At 47.3% G+C, this 20,588-nt stretch overlaps 1 protein-coding gene across 2 annotated transcripts in view; it reads left to right on the top strand.

The window, feature by feature from the left end:
- ARHGEF10 (Rho guanine nucleotide exchange factor 10) overlaps positions 1–20,588 on the top strand; it is a 138,021-nt gene that overhangs the window by 98,304 nt on the left and 19,129 nt on the right. For both annotated transcript variants that reach the window (XM_023219109.2, XM_023219108.2), the window contains 8 exons: positions 3,353–3,468; positions 3,861–3,988; positions 4,170–4,270; positions 5,691–5,812; positions 6,767–6,853; positions 8,825–9,048; positions 9,680–9,837; positions 14,775–14,917. In XM_023219109.2, the coding sequence (XP_023074877.1) occupies positions 3,353–3,468; positions 3,861–3,988; positions 4,170–4,270; positions 5,691–5,812; positions 6,767–6,853; positions 8,825–9,048; positions 9,680–9,837; positions 14,775–14,917 (1,079 nt within the window). The remainder of the gene's footprint in view (positions 1–3,352; positions 3,469–3,860; positions 3,989–4,169; positions 4,271–5,690; positions 5,813–6,766; positions 6,854–8,824; positions 9,049–9,679; positions 9,838–14,774; positions 14,918–20,588) is intronic.

The raw sequence follows: 20,588 nt of genomic DNA, 5'->3' as shown, positions 1-20,588 counted from the left end.
TTCCGTGGGTGATGGAGCTGTTCCGTGAGTGATGGAGCTGTTCCGTGAGTGATGAGCTGTTCTGTGGGTGATGGAGCTGTTCTGTGGATGATAGAGCTGATCTTTGGGTGATGGAGCTGTTCTGTGGGTGATGGAGCTGTTCCATGGGTGATGGAACTGTTCTCTGGGTGATGGAGCTGATCTGTGGATGATGGAGCTGATCTCTGGGTGATGGAGCTGTTCCGTGAGTGATGAGCTGTTCTGTGGGTGATGGAGCTGTTTTCTGGGTGATGGAGCTCTTCTCTGGGTGATGGAGCTGTTCTGTGGATGATGGAGCTGTTCTCTGGGTGATGGAGCTGTTCTGTGGATGATGGAGCTGTTCTCTGGGTGATGGAGCTGTTCTGTGAGTGATGGAGCTGTTCCGTAGGTGATGGAGCTGTTCTGTGGGTGAAGGAGCTGTTGTATGTGCCCTGGAGTTCCCCCTCAGGCTTACTGGGGAGATGTTTATATGCATATATACATGTGTGAAAATATGTAGAGCTGCACACCAAAAATAGAAAGTTCAATTTGATTGGATGATAATTGTGAAGATCATATTTTAAAAGAAGTCAACTAATTAATAAACATTGCGCTTATAATTTTATTTACTCATCTATTTATTAATTTTGATACAAGGTCTTGTTTGGATGCCCAGGCTGGAGTGCAGTGGCACAATTATAGCTCACTGCAGCCTTAACTTCCTTGGCTCGAGTGATCTTCCTACCTCAACCTCCCAAGTATTTGGGACTACAGGCATTCACCACAGTGCCTGGCTAATTTTTTTTTAAACTCTATGTTTTTGTTTTTGTTTTTTTCAAACTATGTTGCCCAGGCTGATCTTGAATTCTTGGCCTTTGGCAGTTCTCTCACCTTGGCTTCCCAAATGCTGAGATTGTGGGCATTAGCCACGACACCCAGCCTATACTTGTATTATAAGGTTGTGTTTATAGAGTTTATTATCAGAGTTTATGAATGAAAGCAAATATGTGTGTTATGAAACATTTTAAATTGTAAGCATTCTGTAAGGATAAATAAAGTTGCTATGTGTAACTACTGGATCACTTTGCCCTTTTTTTTTTTTTTTTTTTTTTTTCTTTTCTGAGACGGGCTTTAGCTCTCATTGCCCAGGCTGGAGTGCAATGGTGTGATCTCAGCTCACCGCAACCTCTGCCTCCTGGCTTCAAGCAATTCTCCTGCATCAGCCTCCCGAGTAGCTGGGATTACAGGCATGCGCCATCACGCCCAGCTAATTTTGTATTTTTAGTAGAGACGGGGTTTCTCCATGTTGGTCAGGCTGGCCTCAAATTCTTGACTCAGGTGATCCTCCCGCTTCGGTCTCCCAAAGTGCTGGGATTACAGGAGTGAGCCACTGTGCCTGGCTGCTCCCTTTTTTATGAAACTTCATGATACTTCAAATGCGGTTAGTAATTGAATTTGTCTAGATGGTGGATAAAAATCAGGCCTACCATGTGCATAAATACCACATAAGCATGTCTGTAACATAAAGTGCCTGCAAAATTATAAATGGTTATGCTACTCTTCAGTTATATAGTAAATATTTTTAGATACATCTGTCTGAAATATTTTTATTGGAAATATGTAGATTTTTTCAGTTTTGATATATATGTATTATATATGTTACATACACTAAAAAAACAAGCTGCATAATTTGTGGGATGTAGCACAGAAGGAAATGCAGAGTCCTTTCTTCAAAATTATTAAGAATTTCAGGATGTTCAGGCCAGGTGCAGTGGCTCACGCCTGTAATTCCAGCACTTTGGGAGGCCGAGGCGGGCGGATCACTTGAGGTCAGGAGTTCAAGACCAGCCTGGCCAACATGGTGAAACCCCTACTAAATCTCTACTAAAAATACAAAAATTAGCTGGGCATGGTGGCAGGTGCCTGTATTCCCAGCTACTCAGGAGGCTGAGGCAGGAGAATCGCTTGAATCCTGGAGGCAGAGGTTGCAGTGAGCCAAGATGGTACCATCGCACTGCAGCCTGGGGACAACAGCGAGGCTTCGTCTCAAAAGAAAAAAAAAAAAAAAAAAAGAAAAGAAAAAGACTTTCAGAATGTCCACGTCAGAGCCTGAGACCAAGTTCTGAGCGCTGTAAGCTCAGGTCCGTGCGATTCCACTATGCTCAGGTCTGTGCGATTCCACTATGTTCAAGTCTGTGCGATTCTACAGACCCACGGCCGGGAAGCCTGTCCGGCTGAAACACAAGGCACCTTACTCAACTTAAGTGAATTTCTTCTCCTTGGGTTTGAATTTTGGCTCCTTCTCTTACTGGTTGTTTGACCTTAGACAATTTATTTCTATGAAAAGTGGAAAAGAAGGAGTGTATTACTGCATATTGCTTAAAGTACAGACACTCAGGCTAATTCTGAGATCGAATCCTTCTCTTCTGTCATCAGTCAGGTGGGGAGATGGGGGAATCTGTGCTCTGTGCCTGTGGGCCCGTCGTGGGATTTAATGAGGAAGTATTTGAACATCACTTCCTGTAGTACACAGGTAACCCTCTGTGAGGGGTGGAGCAATTCTCACTTGGGCACCTAGACCCCAGGACACGCGTCATTCCTCTAACCCAAGTCATCGAAGACAAATCATTTCTATTCCCTTAAAAACAAACAAACAAAAACTTTAGGAAAGATCACTGGGGAACTCATTTTGATGGTAGACGACCCCAGTTATTGGAAATGTGGTTGAGATTAAATGTCATTTTGCAGTGCCTCTTACTAATAGCTGTTATGTCAACAGTGTTGAAAAGATACAAAAGGGACAAAACATGAGTCAAACCCAAATTGTGAGACATTCTGTCATTCTGTAACTCACCAGCCTCCTCCAAAAATGCCAGGGTCGCGAAAGAGGAAGATTGAGAAACTCCCCCAGACTGGAGGAGATTTGGGGGACGTGACCACTGAACGCAGTGCGAGCCCCTGGGCTGGATCCGGGACTAGAAAATGGCATTCGTGCGAAAGCGGTGAGGTTTGAAGACGATCTGTAGATCGGTCAGGAGTGCCATTTCAATGTGGTGTCCTGGATTTGACGGTCATGCTGCGCTTACGTCAGATGTTATCCTCGGGAAAGCCAGGCCTGGGCACTCAGGAGGCAGCTCTTTGCAACTTTTCCATCTAAAATTATTTCTACATAAATGTTAGAAAAGGATAAACCACTACATGCTTGACAATGTCCACTTTTTAAAAGTTCTAGATTCACCCCCAACTTAAAAATTATTTAACTAGTATTATAGTATTTTCTTCCCTCAATTATTGGAGTAAATATGGCTTTACATTGGTATTCTTTTTTTTTTTTTTCTTTTTGCTTATTTTGTAGACAAAGTTTACATGGGACCAGGACAACTGTATCAAGATTTACAAAACTTGTTGCATGACTTAAATGTAATTGGTCAAATCACTCAACTGATAGGAAACCTTAAAGGAAACTATCAGGTAACAATCAAAGCAATTGGATTTAAGATTTTGCCTTTACTTTTAAGTCATTGTAAGTATGTGATTATATCTCCAAGTTCTACCAGAAGTGAGAATTCATTTTGACTTTAAAAATTAATCTGAATGTACATTTTCTCTTACGTTAGATAAGGTGAGACTATATAATGGTAACTTTTTTCCTTTTGCCAATAGGCTTGAATATCAGTTCTGTTTTAGAAATGTCTCAGCCCCGCCCCCGCCAATGTCATCCGACTCCCAAAGCTTTCTTTTTCATAATCCGATAGTTTCATTTGGTCTGAATTTCTCATACTAAAAGTTTGTTTTTTTATCTTCCTTGGGATGGCCCTACTTTTTAAACACTCTTGAAATGTGCGTATTTATTTCCTTTATAGAACTTAAACCAGTCAGTAGCCCATGACTGGACATCAGGTTTACAAAGGCTTATTTTGAAGAAAGAAGATGAAATCAGAGCTGCGGACTGCTGCAGAATTCAGTTACAGCTCCCGGGGAAGCAGGACAAGTTAGTAGTAGCTTTAAAACGAAACCTTCTTGGCCAATGCTGGGGAAAAAAAAATGGTTCTTTGTCATGACATGTATGTTTTTTGGTTTGCTGATTCTATCAGACAGGCAAAATGTGTAATTTAACCTCACAGGATGGAGCACGTTTTATAAAATGAATGCTTGTCTGTTGTTTCTGGCAGATCTGGGCGACCGACATTCTTTACAGCTGTGTTCAATACGTTCACCCCTGCCATCAAGGAGTCCTGGGTCAACAGCTTACAGATGGCCAAGCTTGCCCTGGGTAAGTAAGGTCTGGCTGACTGAGGCTGAATGAGGCGTGCGGCGGCGTGATGATGAATTCCTGCCCACAAGGGTAAGGTCAGGGTTGAGAAGGAAACTCAGCAGTAGATCCATCCATTGACCTGAAAGTGTTTCTAAACAGGAAGATTCGCCCTAGCCCCGGTGATTTTTAAGATGTTCATATTAAAATGGAGGGCTTGCATATTAAAATGGAGGGGTTTTGTGTTAAAATGGATGGTGTTTCTGGTACCAGAACATGAATATCAGCTGAGGCAGCTGAACACAGAGGAAGCCCGTGGAGCCTGACCGTGAGCCAGGTGCTCAAGGCGGGCGGTGGGCAGTGGGCGGTGGGCGGCGGCCTCCAAATGGCAGGGGAGGTCATTGTTCCTCTTGGCCCTTCTGCTCACCCCTCACTGAGAAGCAAAACACAGGGTTGGGCTGAGGAGTCACTAAAGATCCTCCCAGCACCAAAGATAAACCCTAGGGTTTCACTGTAGATGGATGTGACTGTATGATTTCCTTGTTCCTATGTCTCTTCAGCCTTGATTGTTTTTTGCGGGGTATGTGTGATGTACTTACACACATGCTTACAGACTTGCTATGCAGAACACACTGGGATGTCGTGTGTGTGTAAAATTTTCCTTCTGCTGTAGATAGTCTGAAATGTTAACGGAGTATAAAATACAGAAGAGAAGTGCGGAGCATGGGTAATGCCATTGCTCCAGGGAGCTCTCATCAGCGGAAGGGCTTTGTCCTGGAAGGGAAAGCTGTCCTGACTTTGTGCTCACTTGACGAGGAAGCAGAAACACAGCCCCTCTCCGTCTTGCTGAATAATTTGGTCGTTTGCCGGGTCAGGTTCAGAGTGACTTAGCAATCAAGGAAGTGGCCACTCTCTAAAGAGAATGAGCTGGACGTGCAGATAAGCCCTGCTTCGTCTTCAGATCAGCTACATATTCTTTAATGCTCAGGTGGACAGTTTGCTTTGGTAGTAAAATATTTCTCCATTTCATTGTACTTTTGTTGATCCCATAGTATTATACCATGTTGTAAAGTTTCTCAGTACATCTCTGGTATTTGAATCTAAACATTTCTTTTGCTTTGGAAAAACTGGAGAACGACAAAGGGAAGTAGACCTACGTGGTTTATACAGCAGAGTTTCACAGCGCTTGGGTCCAGCGTATTCAGGAGGCGCAAACAGGAAGAGGTCCCTGCCTCTTAGATGAGACCAGGCTGCCTCCTAAAGTAATGCTGCGAATATACAGCCTATGCTTTAAGAAGAGATTGTCTGTTTTCCACAATGGCGTCGTCTGGCCCTATACAAACAGAATGCCAGAAACTTCGCCTGCTGTGACCTGCGAAGCAGGTCTGTTGTGTGTGAGTTGACTGCATTCTTGCTCATTTCTCTCTCAATCTAATCGCAGAAGAGGAGAACCACATGGGCTGGTTCTGTGTGGAAGATGATGGGAATCACATTAAAAAGGAGAAGCATCCTCTCCTTGTCGGACATATGCCCGTGATGGTGGCCAAGCAGCAGGAGTTCAAGGTGAAGGGAGCAGGGCCTGGGGTGGGGTGCACCTCGCAGCTCTGACTGGGCCACCTGGGGGTTGATTCTTAAGGGGTGTGATCAGAATTCCCAGGTTCACCATAGTGACCGCTTCTCTAGAGGTCATTTATTTGGAAATAAGACTGCTGTTGTTTGAAACCTAAAAAAATGCCCAGCCGTTGTCTCCGAAGCCCTGTCCTGGGCCAGGACCCTCGGGTACTCCCGCAGTGCCACGGCATCTGAGGCCTTGTTAGTTAAACGGGACACATGTTTCACATTTGTAGCTCTGTTTTGCCTTTGCTTGGCAAGCAGTCTGTTTCCACAGTGGATCGTTAACTCCAGGTCTCCTGTCTGCTTGAGGCACCGTGCCCGCTCTCTGCCTTGGCGGACTTGACTCCATCTCCAGGGTGGCATCTTATTAATGTTGCCAGTGTTGCTGACTCAGGCATCACAGACCAGGGCCTTCAGTAACGTGGACGATATCCTATTCTTTAAGATGTTTCTTCTCACCCTGGTCTCTGGCCAGGGTTTCCCAGCAGCTCCCCGACCCCTCCCGTTGGGAGTCTCAGGCAGTGCACAGGACTCCTCTGGGAGAGGCTGGGGTGGGACAGGGAAGGGGAGAGGCGCAGGCCATCACAGACTGCACTTGATGCCTGCAGGGCCAGCCCTCCCATCTGAAGTGCCCCGACACGCTGGATTTCAGCGTGCTGATGGGATCTGAAGAGTAAGATACCGAAGGTTGAATCTACTTAGGTGTTTGCTTCTGAAAAGCTAACTTCTGAGAGTTGTACTTTTAAACTTTTATCCTCCCTATTTTAATCTTTTTTAGATGATGAACCTGTAATTTTTTGTGGTTATACATTGGAAGTAAAGTCATCCATTTAAGACGTTATATAGTCTAGGAGCCTCTTAGCTCTGTTTTATATGTGAGCGTTTGATTTTATTCCATTTTAGATTGAATGTGCTGCTTATAATCCTGAACCTTACCTAAACAATGAAAGCCAGCCAGATTCATTTTCCACGGCACATGGTTTCCTGTGGGTAAGATGTGTTTATTTGGTTTTGGTGCAAGTTCACAGAGAATCCACATTCATGCTTAATGTGATGAGAGACTGAGATGTGAATTGCTCAGTAGAGAGTTGGTGGTGGCATACCCCAGAGTGTACTTATAAACATGAAAACTTCTTTGAAAAGGAGCTGATCACTTTTGGAAAAGATTTAGAGTTCTTAGGAATGCAAATATTTGTTTCTTTTCCTTTTCATCTAAAACATTTACCAGATAAAGTTCAGTCCAAAGACAACTAACTAATAAGAGAATAATTTTAATATGTTTTTCCATTTTGGTGTCAACATTGCATGGATTTTTTTTCTTGCTCCAAGACTGGCTTTTTCCAGTGGAAACTTAGCAGTTAACATTAATTTGTTCCAAATGAAATATCGCATCTGAAATTAGGCTGGAATTGCAGTCGACTTTCCTGGTTCCTGCAAACCAGAGGACATTCTTAGAGCTGTGTGGTCCCAGGCTCTCCCGTCTCTGGTTTCCTGTGTTCCCTCCCTGCAGCCTCAGACGCGCCCTCCAGGGCTCCACTGGGCTTTTCCAAACTCTCCTGCTTCCCTCCCAGGCATCCTGTGCAGCACGCCACTGCCTCTCACTTCTCACAGCCACAGCTCCTGCTTGGTCGGTGTTCCTAGTTGAGTGTCAGAAACTGAACAACCCAATTACCTGGTACTTCATTTGTACCAGCCTGTGAATGGAGGAGCAGCCTTAATTCCCTTGTGGGTTTCCACTTCCAAGAGAACTGTTTTCCTTCCGGGTAGGCAGGCCTGTCATCGCTGAAGCTTCATCCCCTGGCCTGGTCATAGCCCCCAGGCCCTGTAGGCAGGAAAGGGGCTTGGCAGATTGGCATCCTTCCCACAAAAGCATGAAAGTGGGATGTCTGTATGTAGCGTCAACAAACACAGGAAGAATAAGGAGAGTCTAACAACGTTCTCAAAGTTGGCGGAAAAGAAAAAGAATCAGTGAAAACGCCACCCTAAACCAGCTAGTGCTTTCTGTTCACAGGGATCAGACCCTTTCCCACTTAGAAAATGCATAAATAAATTTGAGGTTAAATTGGGAAACTAACTATGCTATGTGTTCTCATTGTAGAGATTCAAACACACAGGAAGTTTGTGTACACAGTTGCAGCAATGCTACTGTAGAAAATCTGTGGCAGGCGCAGTGGCTCCCGCCTGGAATCCCAGCACTTTGGGAGGGCAAGGCGGCTGGATCATGAGGTCAGGAGTTTGAGACCAGCCTGGCCAACCATAGTGAAACCCCATCTGTACTTTCACATAGTGAAATCTCATCTCTACTAAAAATACAAAAGTTAGCCGAGCGTGGTGGCGTGTGCCTGTAATCCCAGTTACTCAGGAGGCTGAGGCGGGAGAATCGCTTGAACCCAGGAGGCAGAGGTTGCAGTGAGCCGAGATCACACCACTGCACTCCAGCCTGGGTGACACAGTGAGATTGTCTCCAAAAAAAAAAAAAGAAACAAACAAACAAAAAGAAATTCCAAGCATACCACATGTTGAATTCCAATGATCTACCTTGGGATGTATTCTTATTGATGTTTTTCACATTTGAAAGGTTTATTTTCTTAACCAAGGTCATTAAACATTAGTGTTGTTACTAAAATTGATAATAATCTGCCTCAGGATTCTAAATTGAGGATGGATGGGCCCTTACCTTCATATTGTGATGAGTACATTATTTTTAAAGTATAGATTTGTGACTTTGTGAAAAGGAAAGCTACGCTCTTGCTTTGAAATGTTTTGAAAACCAAATTAAATATGTCGAAAAGAAAAAGGGGCTCCGTGAGCAATTGTTTAAGCATTTTTTTGAATTTTCTAAGTGTGTTGCTTCTCACATGAAAATCGAAGCTTGTCGTGGCCTTTAAGTGTCAGGTTCCAGCGTATTATAGAAGCCCCCACATGCTCATTTTCTTTTTTCCTTCTAATTCTCTGATTCAGATCGGAAGTTGCACCCATCAAATGGGTCAGATCGCCATCGTCTCATTTCAAAATTCCACCCCCAAAGTCATCGAGTGCTTCAATGTGGAGTCTCGCATCCTCTGCATGCTGTACATTCCCATTGAGGAGAAGCGCAGAGAGCCCGGGGCACCCCTGGACCCCGAGACCTCCGCCATGAGAGCTTCTGAGGTCCCCACGATCTGTGTAGGGACGGAGGAGGGAAGGTAGGGTGTGCTTACCGCGTTACAGAGAATCAGCCAGCTCTGCCCGTGGAGGCCGTGGTGGGGAGCCTGTCCTGGAAAGAGTCCTTGATTTTGACTCAGGAGTAGCCCGTGCAGGAATTAGGGGATACCAGGGGACATTTTTAGGGTCATTGCACTTTGAAATAACTAGTCAATTGGACCCATGGAAATTATTCTAGGAAACTCTTAAAGAGAAGTGGCATTTCTTTAAAGGGGAAAGTTTGGCTGTTTGCCACTGAAATGTCTCATTTTTATTAATGGTTTTTAAAAGCACATCCCCCTTATATTTTGGAATAAAACAGCCATATTCTATGTCATGATCATACTGAATTGCTGACACCATTTAAAGGAGAGTTAAAATGATTTTCCTGATGTGAAGTTCCAAGATATATAGGAAGAACTAATTTTTTTCATATATCCCAGAATTTCCCTTTTAACAATAAAGAAATCAAGGTGGTTGCAAATTTTTTAAAAGTACAGGCAAGTGTCCTTAGGAATGGAGAAGGAAGGACAAGAGGGAAGAGCTGAAAAGTTTTGTGTTTATGTTAATGGGCACCCTGGTTCTTCTCACAAGGAGCAAATATATTTATTAGCCTATATTTTTCTCTTAAAGCATTTCCATTTATAAAAGCAGTCAAGGCTCCAAGAAAGTGAGACTTCAGCACTTTTTCACTCCCGAGAAGTCCACAGTCATGAGCCTGGCTTGCACGTCTCAGAGCCTGTACGCTGGCCTGGTCAACGGGGCGGTCGCCAGCTACGCCAGGGCCCCAGGTGAGGCGGGTCTCACAGCCCCCTGGCGGGTCCTCGGGGTTCACTCGGGGGGACCCTGCATCTGGTTTAGCATCCCACCCCCGGGCCTCCCGCCCCCTCGCCCCCCCCCCACGCCCCCACTCCCCCGTGCCCCCGCCCACCACCCCCACCCCGCCTCCGCCCCTGCGCCTCAGCCCCCGCGCTTGTCACCCTTGCCCTAGGCCTGTATGCCTTGCTGCTTCCCCAAAAGGTGTTTGTTGAATATAGAGACATCGTTTCAGAAGTCAGTCTCCCCATTTCCTTCCACCCTCCCCTTCTCTCGGCCTGCCTGTTTCTCCCCCTCGGATGGGGGCGCCGGGCCATGCAGTGCCCTCCTTCAGCGTGTCCTGCGCTGACCAGCTGGGCAGGGCAGCCTGCCTGCCCAGCGGGGCCTCCTGGACCTGGGCCAGCCCTCTGCCCCGGTGCTGTGCCCTTGGTCCCTGCTGTTCTCTTGGCCAACAGGGCTAAGGACTGCATTGTGTTCTGCTGGGTGCCACAGACAAGGCGTTCCCTGGCCCATCCCGCCTGGTCCCCGCAGCCGCTGGGGGTGGGCAGGCTGCTGTGCGTCTGTTCTCTCTCCAGCCCCTGCCGCGTTGGTGGCAGCTGTGCTTTGCAGGCTCTTCCTGTGGATCTGGCCACCGCTGCTTGTGGGAGCTCTGGGTACCGGGCTTTCCTTCCAGCTTCCTTGGTGCTGGCTGAGGCTGCTCTCCTGGCCCCTCACTCAGCCCTGAGTGCAGGGGTGCCGAGCCCCAGCTGGATCCCAGCCAGTCTCAGTGTTGCCATGGCGGAGTGGAATACACAGGGCTTCCCTCACCGAAAGCGGCCCTGCGCCACCCTCCCCACGGCCAGGAGTGACGCCGTGGTGGGTCCTGTCATCTTCCCCAGGCCATCCACTGCTTGTTCTTGTGCCCCGAGACCATGTCCCAGCTCACTCCCCCATCATCACCACCCTGGTCCAAACGGCCCAGCTCCTGCCTGAATGGCAGCCTAGCCTCGCGTTTGTTCTTGTGCTTCTACTGATTCATTCTCCAAATATTTGTTATTGAGCTTTTTAAACTGTAAATAAGGTTTTTACCTCCCCTGCTGAAAATTGTCTGGTGAGTCCCCAGTGCACTTAGAGTAGAATTCCAGTCCTCCAGTCCTTGTTCCTTGCCCACAAGGCCTTCCGCCCGTCAACCACCCCTGGTTCTCTCTGCTTTGAGCATTTGGCCGCCTGCTGCTATTGGAGTTCCTCCATCCTTAGAAATCTGCACCAGCCCATCCCAGAGCCTGGGGTGTTATTTGCCCTCGGACTTTGATGCCTCCTCCTTGGGGAGGTTCTCTCCACTGGCTCCACGGAGACGGCCCCTCCTTCTCCCGTGTGGTTCTATAGCAGGACTAGCCATGGACAAAACCCCTCAAACACCGAGATAGTGAAGGGAGTGGCTTTAATCAGCTGGGGGCATCGGCAGGCTAGCATCTTAAAATCTGAGCTTGTCAGGTGCCCAACCTCTGTCCCTTTTAAGGGCTCACAACTCTAAGGGGGTCCGCGTGAGAGGGCCGTGATCGATTGAGCAAGCAGGGGGTACGTGACAGGGGCTGCCAGCGAAGGTGGTCAGAGTGAAACAGAACAGAACGGGAGGTCTCACAGTGTCCTTCCATACGATGTCTGGAATCTATAGATAACATCAGTTGCTAGGTCAGGGGTGGAATTTTAACTACCAGGCTTAGGTCAGGCAGGCCTAGGCCTGGTTTTGGGTCTGGTTTCTTGATTTCAGGTCTGGTTCCTAGGGGCCAGGCTACCTGCCTTTTGTTTCGCTTTTCTTTCCTTTTCTGAGTATAAAACAATGTAAAACAATATAAAAAGGTCTGTCTCTTCTCTCAGTTCCAGCCTGGCCTGTGTGTGCACCTGCACCAAGAAGGCCTGGTCTTCTTTCTGACTCCGGTTGGCAGAGTCAGCACAGGAGCCGCTCCTGTCTCGCCCCTGCAGCCATCTGGACTGTGACCCTGCTGATCGCTGGCCGATCCCTGGCTCTTTGGCGGGCCTCCGATTGCCTCCCTCTCATCCGGTGGTGCCTCAGCCTGGCTTCCGGTCTGCACCCCCTCTTCACTTGGCCTCATGATTTCAGTTCTCCATGGACGGTTGTGTGTCCTCGGGGCTGGGCTCTCCCATTCCAGTCCTGCTTTGTCATTCATCTGTTGTCATAACCTCTGCCAGCCTCCTTGGCCGGCTTTCCCATCCTGTCTCTGCTCCACGGGAGGCGGAGGCCACCTCCCTGCTGCTGCCTGTGTTCCTGTCGGTCTGCACTCAACTCTTCCATGAAGCTTCATGGAGAAATGTGTGTTGATAGGACTTTTTCACATAATCTGGATTTTTTTCTGTTTTTCTAATTTCTATTAAATGCAATAGAAATTGCATTTCTATTAAATGGAAAAATCACATTTCTATTAAATGGAATAGAAATCACATTTCTATTAAATGGAATAGAAATCACATTTCTATTACATAAAATGTATTTTATGCTTATGTCTCCCTTTTTTCCCCTGGGTTTACTAGCAAGCATCTCTCCAGCCTCTTACTTGTCTGCATTGCTGTCCTGTCCCCTGCGAAGCCCTGTGCTGGGCTGTGTTTTCGCCTCATCAGACGCGTTGCATGATCTGTAACTGAGATCTGCCGAACGTGTGTCTTTGCATCTTCCTCACCGAGCGCTGGCAGGCGTACCATGTGGGAGTGTGCGAGGCAGCCTGTTCAGAAGCGCGTAGCTTGGCCTGTGCAGAGGGAGGAGGAGGAGGCTGCTTCCCAGCCCCTCACTGTTGCCAGGGCACTGGCGTTTCAAGGGACTTAAAAATCTGAAATTCTGTGGGCAATTTCCAGATTTTTAACTGTTAGTTCAAAACGTCATTAGCGTGTGCTTGGGTCCAGCTGCGATGTGGGCAGCCTGCTGAGGGCTCTGGCCTGGGGCACATACACAGGGAGAAGTCATCCCAAGAAAGACAAGCCCACACTGCAGAATGACCCACCCAGGTGCTCAGAGAACAAAGTTCAATTGTTGGAAGTTAAACCTTAACCAAACAAAATGTCTGAAGTAGGCCATCCTGTCATTGATCTTGGAGTTCTTGTTTCAAAGGAATTGTGCTATTGGTAGGACACTGCCAAGCCACACCGGACAGCCAGGATCCAAGCACAGTGGGCAGTAGACAGACAGAACTCTGACCTAGGATTCAAAACCCTGCGTTCTTGTGCCACTCCATGCCCTTCAGAGTATGTGAATGTCAGAGAAAATTGTAGCTCTGCCCTGAACCCACATATTTCTGGAGGCTGCAGTGTGCAGTGCTTTATTTAAAGGGCTATGAGTACCAAATGGGAAGGCCCATGCACGTGTGTGTATGCACAAGAGTGTGAGGGGATGTGCATGTGTGAGCAGGTGTGTGTGCATGTATGCACATGTGTGTATGCACACGTGATTGTGAGGGCATATGTGTATGTGCAGGCAGGTTTGTGTGCCTTGAGTATACATGTGCACACATGTGTGTCCATGTGTGCCTGTGACTGCAGGTGCACATACTTGTGGGTGAGTGTGTGTGTACATGTGCATGCCTGCGTGTGTATGTGTGTGACGTGCACATGTGTGTGTATGCATATGGCATGTGCACTTGTGTGTGTGCATGCATGTGCGTTGTGCATGGGTGCATGTGCATATTTAATTACATAATGATATAATAGGCCCTGTGCAGATACTGCAAATGAAAAGCAGGCCCGTGTTCACTGGGGCTGATAATTACCCTGCAACACTTTTAGCCTAATTGCAACATAAAAGCATTTCCATTAACGTTGAATCATAACTAAAAGTATGCCACAAAAGTCAAAGCTTGCAGAATTGTCTTTTAGTGACTGCACACCTCCTCTTCAGACACTTGTTTTGTATTCAAAGGTTCAGTGCTTGAAATCCAGAACAAAGAGATAAGAACTGAGGCCGTGTTCTCCTGACTGAGTGAAGTATGTTTATTTGATTAGGAAGTCGACGGCATTGATGGATTAATAATTTAATTACACTTTTAAGGTCAATGGCTTAATTAATGGTTAGATTGAGAACTGAAGAATTCATTTTAATTATTTATAGGATAATTACATTAGTCACTTTAAAAGTTTGTGGTAGATCTTGCCTCAAATAATTTTTATTGGTATTCAAGCTAGCAACTCATACTTGATATAAAGTGTGAAAGACTTCATCAGTAGATCTTTGGAAATATTTTCAGACCAGAATATTTCATGTGACTCTAGGCTTCAAGCAAGGGAACAAACTCTTCAAAAGTAAGGAATTCCTTTTACTTCAATTTTGATTTCTTAAAGTATTCTGTGAATATATGGCCTCTCCTCGTGATGCAGTATAGAGCAAGGCACATGTTAGAACGGAAATAGCTAATGGGAAAATGAAACATCTGCCCGGTTATTGTGAATACAGTTCCTTTTAATGATGACCGAATCATCTTATGTACTATTATTGTAAATGGTAGTATTGATTGAACACCTGTGTGCTGGGTACTTTGCTGAGCTTTGTACGCGCATTATTCCATTTTTAATTTTTGAAATAACCTTTGTGGCTAGTGGTAGGATGGTCTCGATCTTACCCTGAAGGAAGCTGAGATTCATGGTGAATGAGTCGTTTGTCTGGGACACACACGGAAGGGATAGGCGGGGGGAGGGGGGATCCTGAGGGCTGCCTGTCCCACAGCTGTCTGTGCTTCCCGGTTGTGCACCAGGGCCCGACTGGGCTGGGTGTCAGCTTGTGAATCCCCGGACACACCCAGGATCAGGCACAAGCATTAACACTGTAGGTGATCTTTCAGTTGTCAGTTATTTAAAATGATGTGCGATCCCATTTTCCTGTTCCTGTGTACAGAAAACTGAACTTGAATGAAATGAAATATTTTCTTTTAAGATGGATCCTGGGATTCAGAACCTCAAAAAGTGATAAAGTTAGGCGTCCTGCCAGTTAGAAGTCTACTCATGATGGAAGACACGTTGTGGGCGGCTTCTGGAGGTCAAGTCTTCATCATCAGTGTGGAGACTCATGCTATAGAGGTAAGTCGCTTAGGTGGCTACACAGTGTGGAAAAGGTGCATTTCAGAAACAGCTCAGCTGACTTCCGGTGCCCAAGTCAAAGAAGACTTCTTGCCTGTGGCCACGTGCTAAAAGAAAATTCCTTCTAGCCGGGCATGGTGGCTCACACCTGTAATGCCAACACTTTGGGAGGCCGAGGTTAGAGGATCCTTTAAGCTCAGGAGTTCCAGACCAGCCTGGGCAACAAAGTGAGACCCTGTCCCTGTAAAAAAAATTAGCTAGGTATGGCAGCGCGCGCCGGTACTGGATGTAGTGGCGCACACCTGTAGTCCCAAGTACTTGGGAGGCTGAGGCAAGAGCATCACTTGAGCCCAGGAGGTCCAGGCTTCATTGAGCCGAATTCTTGCCATTGCACTCCAGCCTGGGTGACAGAGCAAGACCCTGTCTCAAAAAAAAAAAAAAAAAAAAAAAAAGAGGGAAAGGAAAAGAAAATCCCTTCTAGATTTTGCTCAGAAAGACAAGATTAGCAAGAAAATTCAACTAACCATTTTTTAACCAGTTAGCTGTGTTCACTGGTTACCTGCTAAGTAAAAGAAACATTGCTTTAAGAAATGTGTTCAGTATGAACCTATAGAGTCCTCCAGGACTTAGGGAAAATTCGTATTTGATTGAGGTGACATTTCAATTCAATGGGCTAAATGGATCATTCACCAAAGAATCAGGAGATAAGTGGGCAGCCATTTGGAAAACACAGATCCGGCCCTCTGTGTTTAGAAGAGGCCCTCTCCTCTTCTAAACACTCCAGATGCATGGGAATTTCAACATGAAAACGAAACTATAAGCCTCTAAGATAAAAAGCAGTAGAACAGTTTTATTACTTTGCAATGGGGAAAGCCTCTCCAAACATGCCACAAACCTGGACGTTACCATAATAAATAAAATGGTACAGTTTAATAACTTTTTTCACATTGAAATATGTGTATCAAATACTTACGGAGGAAAAATTGGGGAAAAATTTCCTGTATATATGACTGAGAATTAATATTCTTAAAATACAAAGATTTCTTATTAAACTAAGAAAAAGATAACCAACCCAAGAGAAGACGTTCAAAGGACATGAACAGGCAACTCTCAGAAAAATCAAAATAAACAATAAACTCGTACACATATAACTTAGTCTCATTAGCAACTAATATTGCCTGTTAAAACAAGGCACTGTGTTATTAATAAACTTTATTTTTAGAACAGTTTTAGGTTCACTGCAAAATTGAATGAAAAATACGGAATTTTCCATGTACCCCTCCCCCCACACACGCACCGCCCCCCCAAACGCCCACATGAGCCCCGTCCTGGAGTGGCGCGTTTGTTACAGTCGGTGAGCCCACGTGGGCCTGACATCATTGCCTGGGGTCCATCCACGGTCCCTCATCACTCAGGGTCCACTAGGGGCTTATGCTTGGTGCTGCGGTTCTGTGGTTTTCGGCAAATGTATCGTAGCATTGTTCACTGCTACAGCATCGTGCAGAGTGGGTTCACTGCCCTGGACATCCTCTGCTCTCTGTTCAGCCCTCCCTCCCGCCGTCCCAGCAACCGCTGGTCCTCACGATGCCATTTCTTCAGGTTGACAGAAGGTAAACGCTAAGCGTGACCCGGTTGGAATGTGGGGCACAGGGCCCTTGGGACCACGGGGCCTTAGGGCAACCCCTCTGGAGGGCACTCACCTGTTACCAGTTAGTACTGGGGTTCATAACATCTTCCCGGCAGCTCCCCACCCTAGAGAAATCCACTCTACAGAGGAACTTGTCCATTGCAACCTTGTTGGCATCATAAACACTTGAGAGTGTCCTAAATGCATGTGGATGGGAGGAGCTGGGGAAATCTATGCCCCACGGAGCGGGTGAGCTCAGGCAGAGGGAGGAGGCCCACACTCTCCTTGTGGGTGTTCCTAAATGCACGCCCATAGGGGCACATGCAGGCAAGCAGGCTGCAGAACACTGCCCGAGCTCACTCCCAGGGAGGCTGCAGTGCCTGGTGAGCCCACTCGTGTCTGCTGTTGTCAGTGGCTCTGTGATGTGCCAGCATGTGTGTGTGTGCGGTTGGACAGACATTCCTGAAGTGATGAGGAAAAGGCTACATACTTCCCCTCACACCTGCATTTTCAGCTGTGTCTTATGTGGCATTTATTATGAGGTTGTGCTGTCTTATTTTTTTACTGTCTGTTCATGGCCATCTCTTGACCCCACTGTCCCTAAACAAACTGGGATAACACCAGTGTGTTTTCAGCCAATAAAATGGACCAACTCATCATTAAAAATTCCTTTGGGCTGGACACAGCAGCTCACACCTGTAATTCCAGCACTTTGGGAGACCAAGATGGTTGGATTGCTTGAGCTCAGGAGTTCAAGACCAGGCTGGGCAGCACAGTAAAACTCCATCTCTACAAAAAACATAGAAATTAGCTGGGCACGGTAGTGCACATCTGTCGGATATTTGGGAGGCTGAAGTGGGAGGATCACTTGAGCCCAGGAAGTCGAGGCTGCAGTGAGCCACGATTGTACTGCTATACTCCAGCCTGGGTCCGAGTAAGACCCTGTCTCAAAAAAAAAAATTCCTTTGACCCTCACACAAAAGGTTACAGGAAAGAATGTCTTCAGTTGGGGCGAGGGGTCTAATTTCATCTCTTTGAAGGCTGTGAAGATGTTCTAATGATGAGATCATCACAAATCCAGAAAGAAACGGTATTAAGAGCTTCTAAAAATACTTGTCTAGACCATCGTTAGGAGGGATGTACCAGTTCCCTGGGTTAGGAACTTTTTTTTTTTTTGAGTTGGAGTCTTGCTCTGTCGCCCAGGCTGGAGTGCAATGACCAGACCCCAGCTCACCGCAAGCTCCGCCTCCCGGGTTTACGCCATTCTCCTGCCTCAGCCTCCCGAGTGGCTGGGACTACAGGCGCCTGCCACCTCACCCAGCTAGTATTTTGTATTTTTTTTTAGTAGAGACGGGGTTTCACCGTGTTGGCCAGGATGGTCTCTTTCTCCTGACCTCGTGATCCGCCCGTCTTGGCCTCCCAAACTGCTGGGATTACAGGCTTGAGCCACCGCGCCCGGCATGGGTTAGGAACTTTAAGACATTTTGCTGGTATTTCATGAATCGCATTTGCTCACCCTCATGAGACTGGTTTCAACACGTGCCTAGGCTGCACCCTCTGTCGTCTCAGAGGGATAGTGGCTCCTGAGCTGCCCCGTGGACGCCGCTTTGGCTGGCAGCACGGCGGGATGCAGGCTAATGCCGTCTTCAGCCAGGAAAGGGCTCTCCGGCTGGCCCCTGCAGACCTGGGTCTGGTTAGGGATGTGAGGTCCACAGTGGGGCAAGGTGAAGATGGGACCTGGGTCCTGAGCCTCCTGGAGGCCGACGCTCTGCCATGGATCGTGAATAGCATTCCCGTGTGTGTGTGTTTTTGACACAGCCTCCCCCACATCCTTCGAGACCCGGCCTGCTAGACAGGGATAGAAAATAGCTGGACAGGGAGGTTGGGGTACATGTTAGATGAATTTTGGCAGTATCGTTCCTGTTACTTTTCATATCCATCTGACACTTCTTATTTCACATGCCCAGAGAACGAGAGGCCTTCAGTGTTGTGTGGAGCCAGGGATTAGGTAGTGCTGCCAGGCAGGGCAGCACCGTTCCTGACCTTGTCTACGGCCCTTGTACCCCATCAGTACAGCCATCCCAGTAACTGTGTATTACAGAGGCACAAAGTTTCAGTACAGCCATCCTAGTAACTGTGTATTACAGAGGCGCAAGATTTATATCCTAGCTCAGCCATATAGTATCCAGTGATCTTGGATCAGCCACCTACCTGGGCCTCGGTTGTCTGAGCTGACAGCTGGGGGTAATTCCCCTCTCTCAGGCTGCTTGTAATTTATATGCTGTAAATCTCGAAGACTCAGAGAGAAGCAATATGTTTGGATCCAGATATAGGGCTCTTTCCTTGCATTTTCAGTACCAAAATAACTAAATGCATTTTTAGAAAGAAGCAAAAATCTGCTCTCTCTGAAAACATGAAGTTCATCCTGTCATTCCCGTTGTGCAGGGAAACTGGCCAGGGGCTGGTGCAGCCCACAGGACCTGAGCCTGCAGGATCCGAGCCCCGGGTGTGCGTCCGGCCTGCTGATGGCGGGGGCAGCAGCTGTGGGGGGATCCGTCCCGAATGACCATATGCTGTCAGAACAGTGCCGGCCTGGGAGCTGCCTGTGATCTGAGCTTGGATTGCGCGGGTTGGGAGACGCCAGCTGTATTTGGAAGAAAAAGGCACCTGAGGCTCTGAGGCTTCGGCGTTCCTGGAGTGATGGGGCCAGTGGAGGAGTCAACCTCGTTACCAGTGGGGGTGGCCGGCCCCCGTCCCAGCTCTGGCACCGTAACAAAGCAGCACCGGGCAAACCAGTAGAGATGCTGAGCCGGGTGCTTGGTGCAGCTCCCGCGACGTGGCAGGGGGCACCCACCTGCCTGTCAGGGCCGTCAGGAGCAGATGGGAAGACGTGCCATGGATGCTGAGCTGCCGCACGGTGCGGGTCACAGTCCCCTGGACACTTCAGGGGAGGGGAAGTATCTATTTTTCCCCAACTGCAAATGGCCCTTTTTCCTGGGTTTGTCCAATTGCTGTTTAAATCTCATAGTGTTAAGAATACGGATGCAGTGCTGAGGGATCTGACTTCTAGGAAAGGGAGAATCATTCTGGATTTCTGGGCGGCATTGCCTGGACAGATCTTGCTTAGAACCTTGAGTCACAGCTCCTTTCAGTTGAATGACTACAGCTGTTTAAAGTGCAAACCTCTTCTTCCTCACTCTTGATTTTCTACAATATGCAGTGCTCTTGACTGAAGACAGATGGAAGGAAAGAAAGAGAGGAAAAAGTTTTCTTGCCCCCATCCTCTACTGAAGGGAAAAACAGAATGAAATAATAAAATAGGCGAGATGTTAAAGATGACCTAAATAGTGCAACATAGTGATTTTCTGCAGCAATGCATTTTTTCTCATAAGAATTTAATTCTTGTCATTGTGTAGAAAGAGACACAGGGCAACAAAACAGGCCTAAGCGGGCGCGGTGGCTCACACCTGTAATCCCAGCCGCTCGAGAGGCTGAGGCAGGAGGGCTGCTTGAGGCTAGGAGTTCAAGGCCAGCTTGGGCAACATAGCGAGACCCTATATCTAAACACAGAAAATGAAACAACAGGCCCAGGTCAGCAGAAGAGGCCAGAGATCCCCGAACACTATTGGATCCCAGTCCCTAGAGACCCCCGAACCCTGGACTCCCAGTCCCCAGAGACCCTGAACACTGGAATGTCGATCCCCAGAGACCCCGAACACTGTGGAATGTCGGTCCCCAGAGACCCCGAACACTGTGGAATCCGTAGCCTGCTTTCTTTCAGACACCTTCAGAATCACACAATTTCAAGGCAAACAGAGACTTGGAGATCCTGTGGCCCAGTGTTCTTGTTTTCAGAGAACCAAGGCTTAGAGAAAGGAGAAGCCATGCCCAACATCGATGCTAAGGTAATATCCATATAATCTGTCCTCCAGCAGAAACATAGCAAATACTTACCTAGTACCTGGCATTGTGCAAAAACAAACCAACCACAGATGGTTGAGACATTGACAACACAGGCCCGGCTCTCAGTCCCAGGATGGCTGG

Source organism: Piliocolobus tephrosceles, chromosome 7 (genome assembly GCF_002776525.5).
Source record: "Piliocolobus tephrosceles isolate RC106 chromosome 7, ASM277652v3, whole genome shotgun sequence".
NCBI classification, from domain to species: Eukaryota; Metazoa; Chordata; class Mammalia; order Primates; family Cercopithecidae; genus Piliocolobus; species Piliocolobus tephrosceles.
Note: the sequence above shows the minus strand (reverse complement) of the source record. Positions and strands in the feature narration are given on the sequence as shown.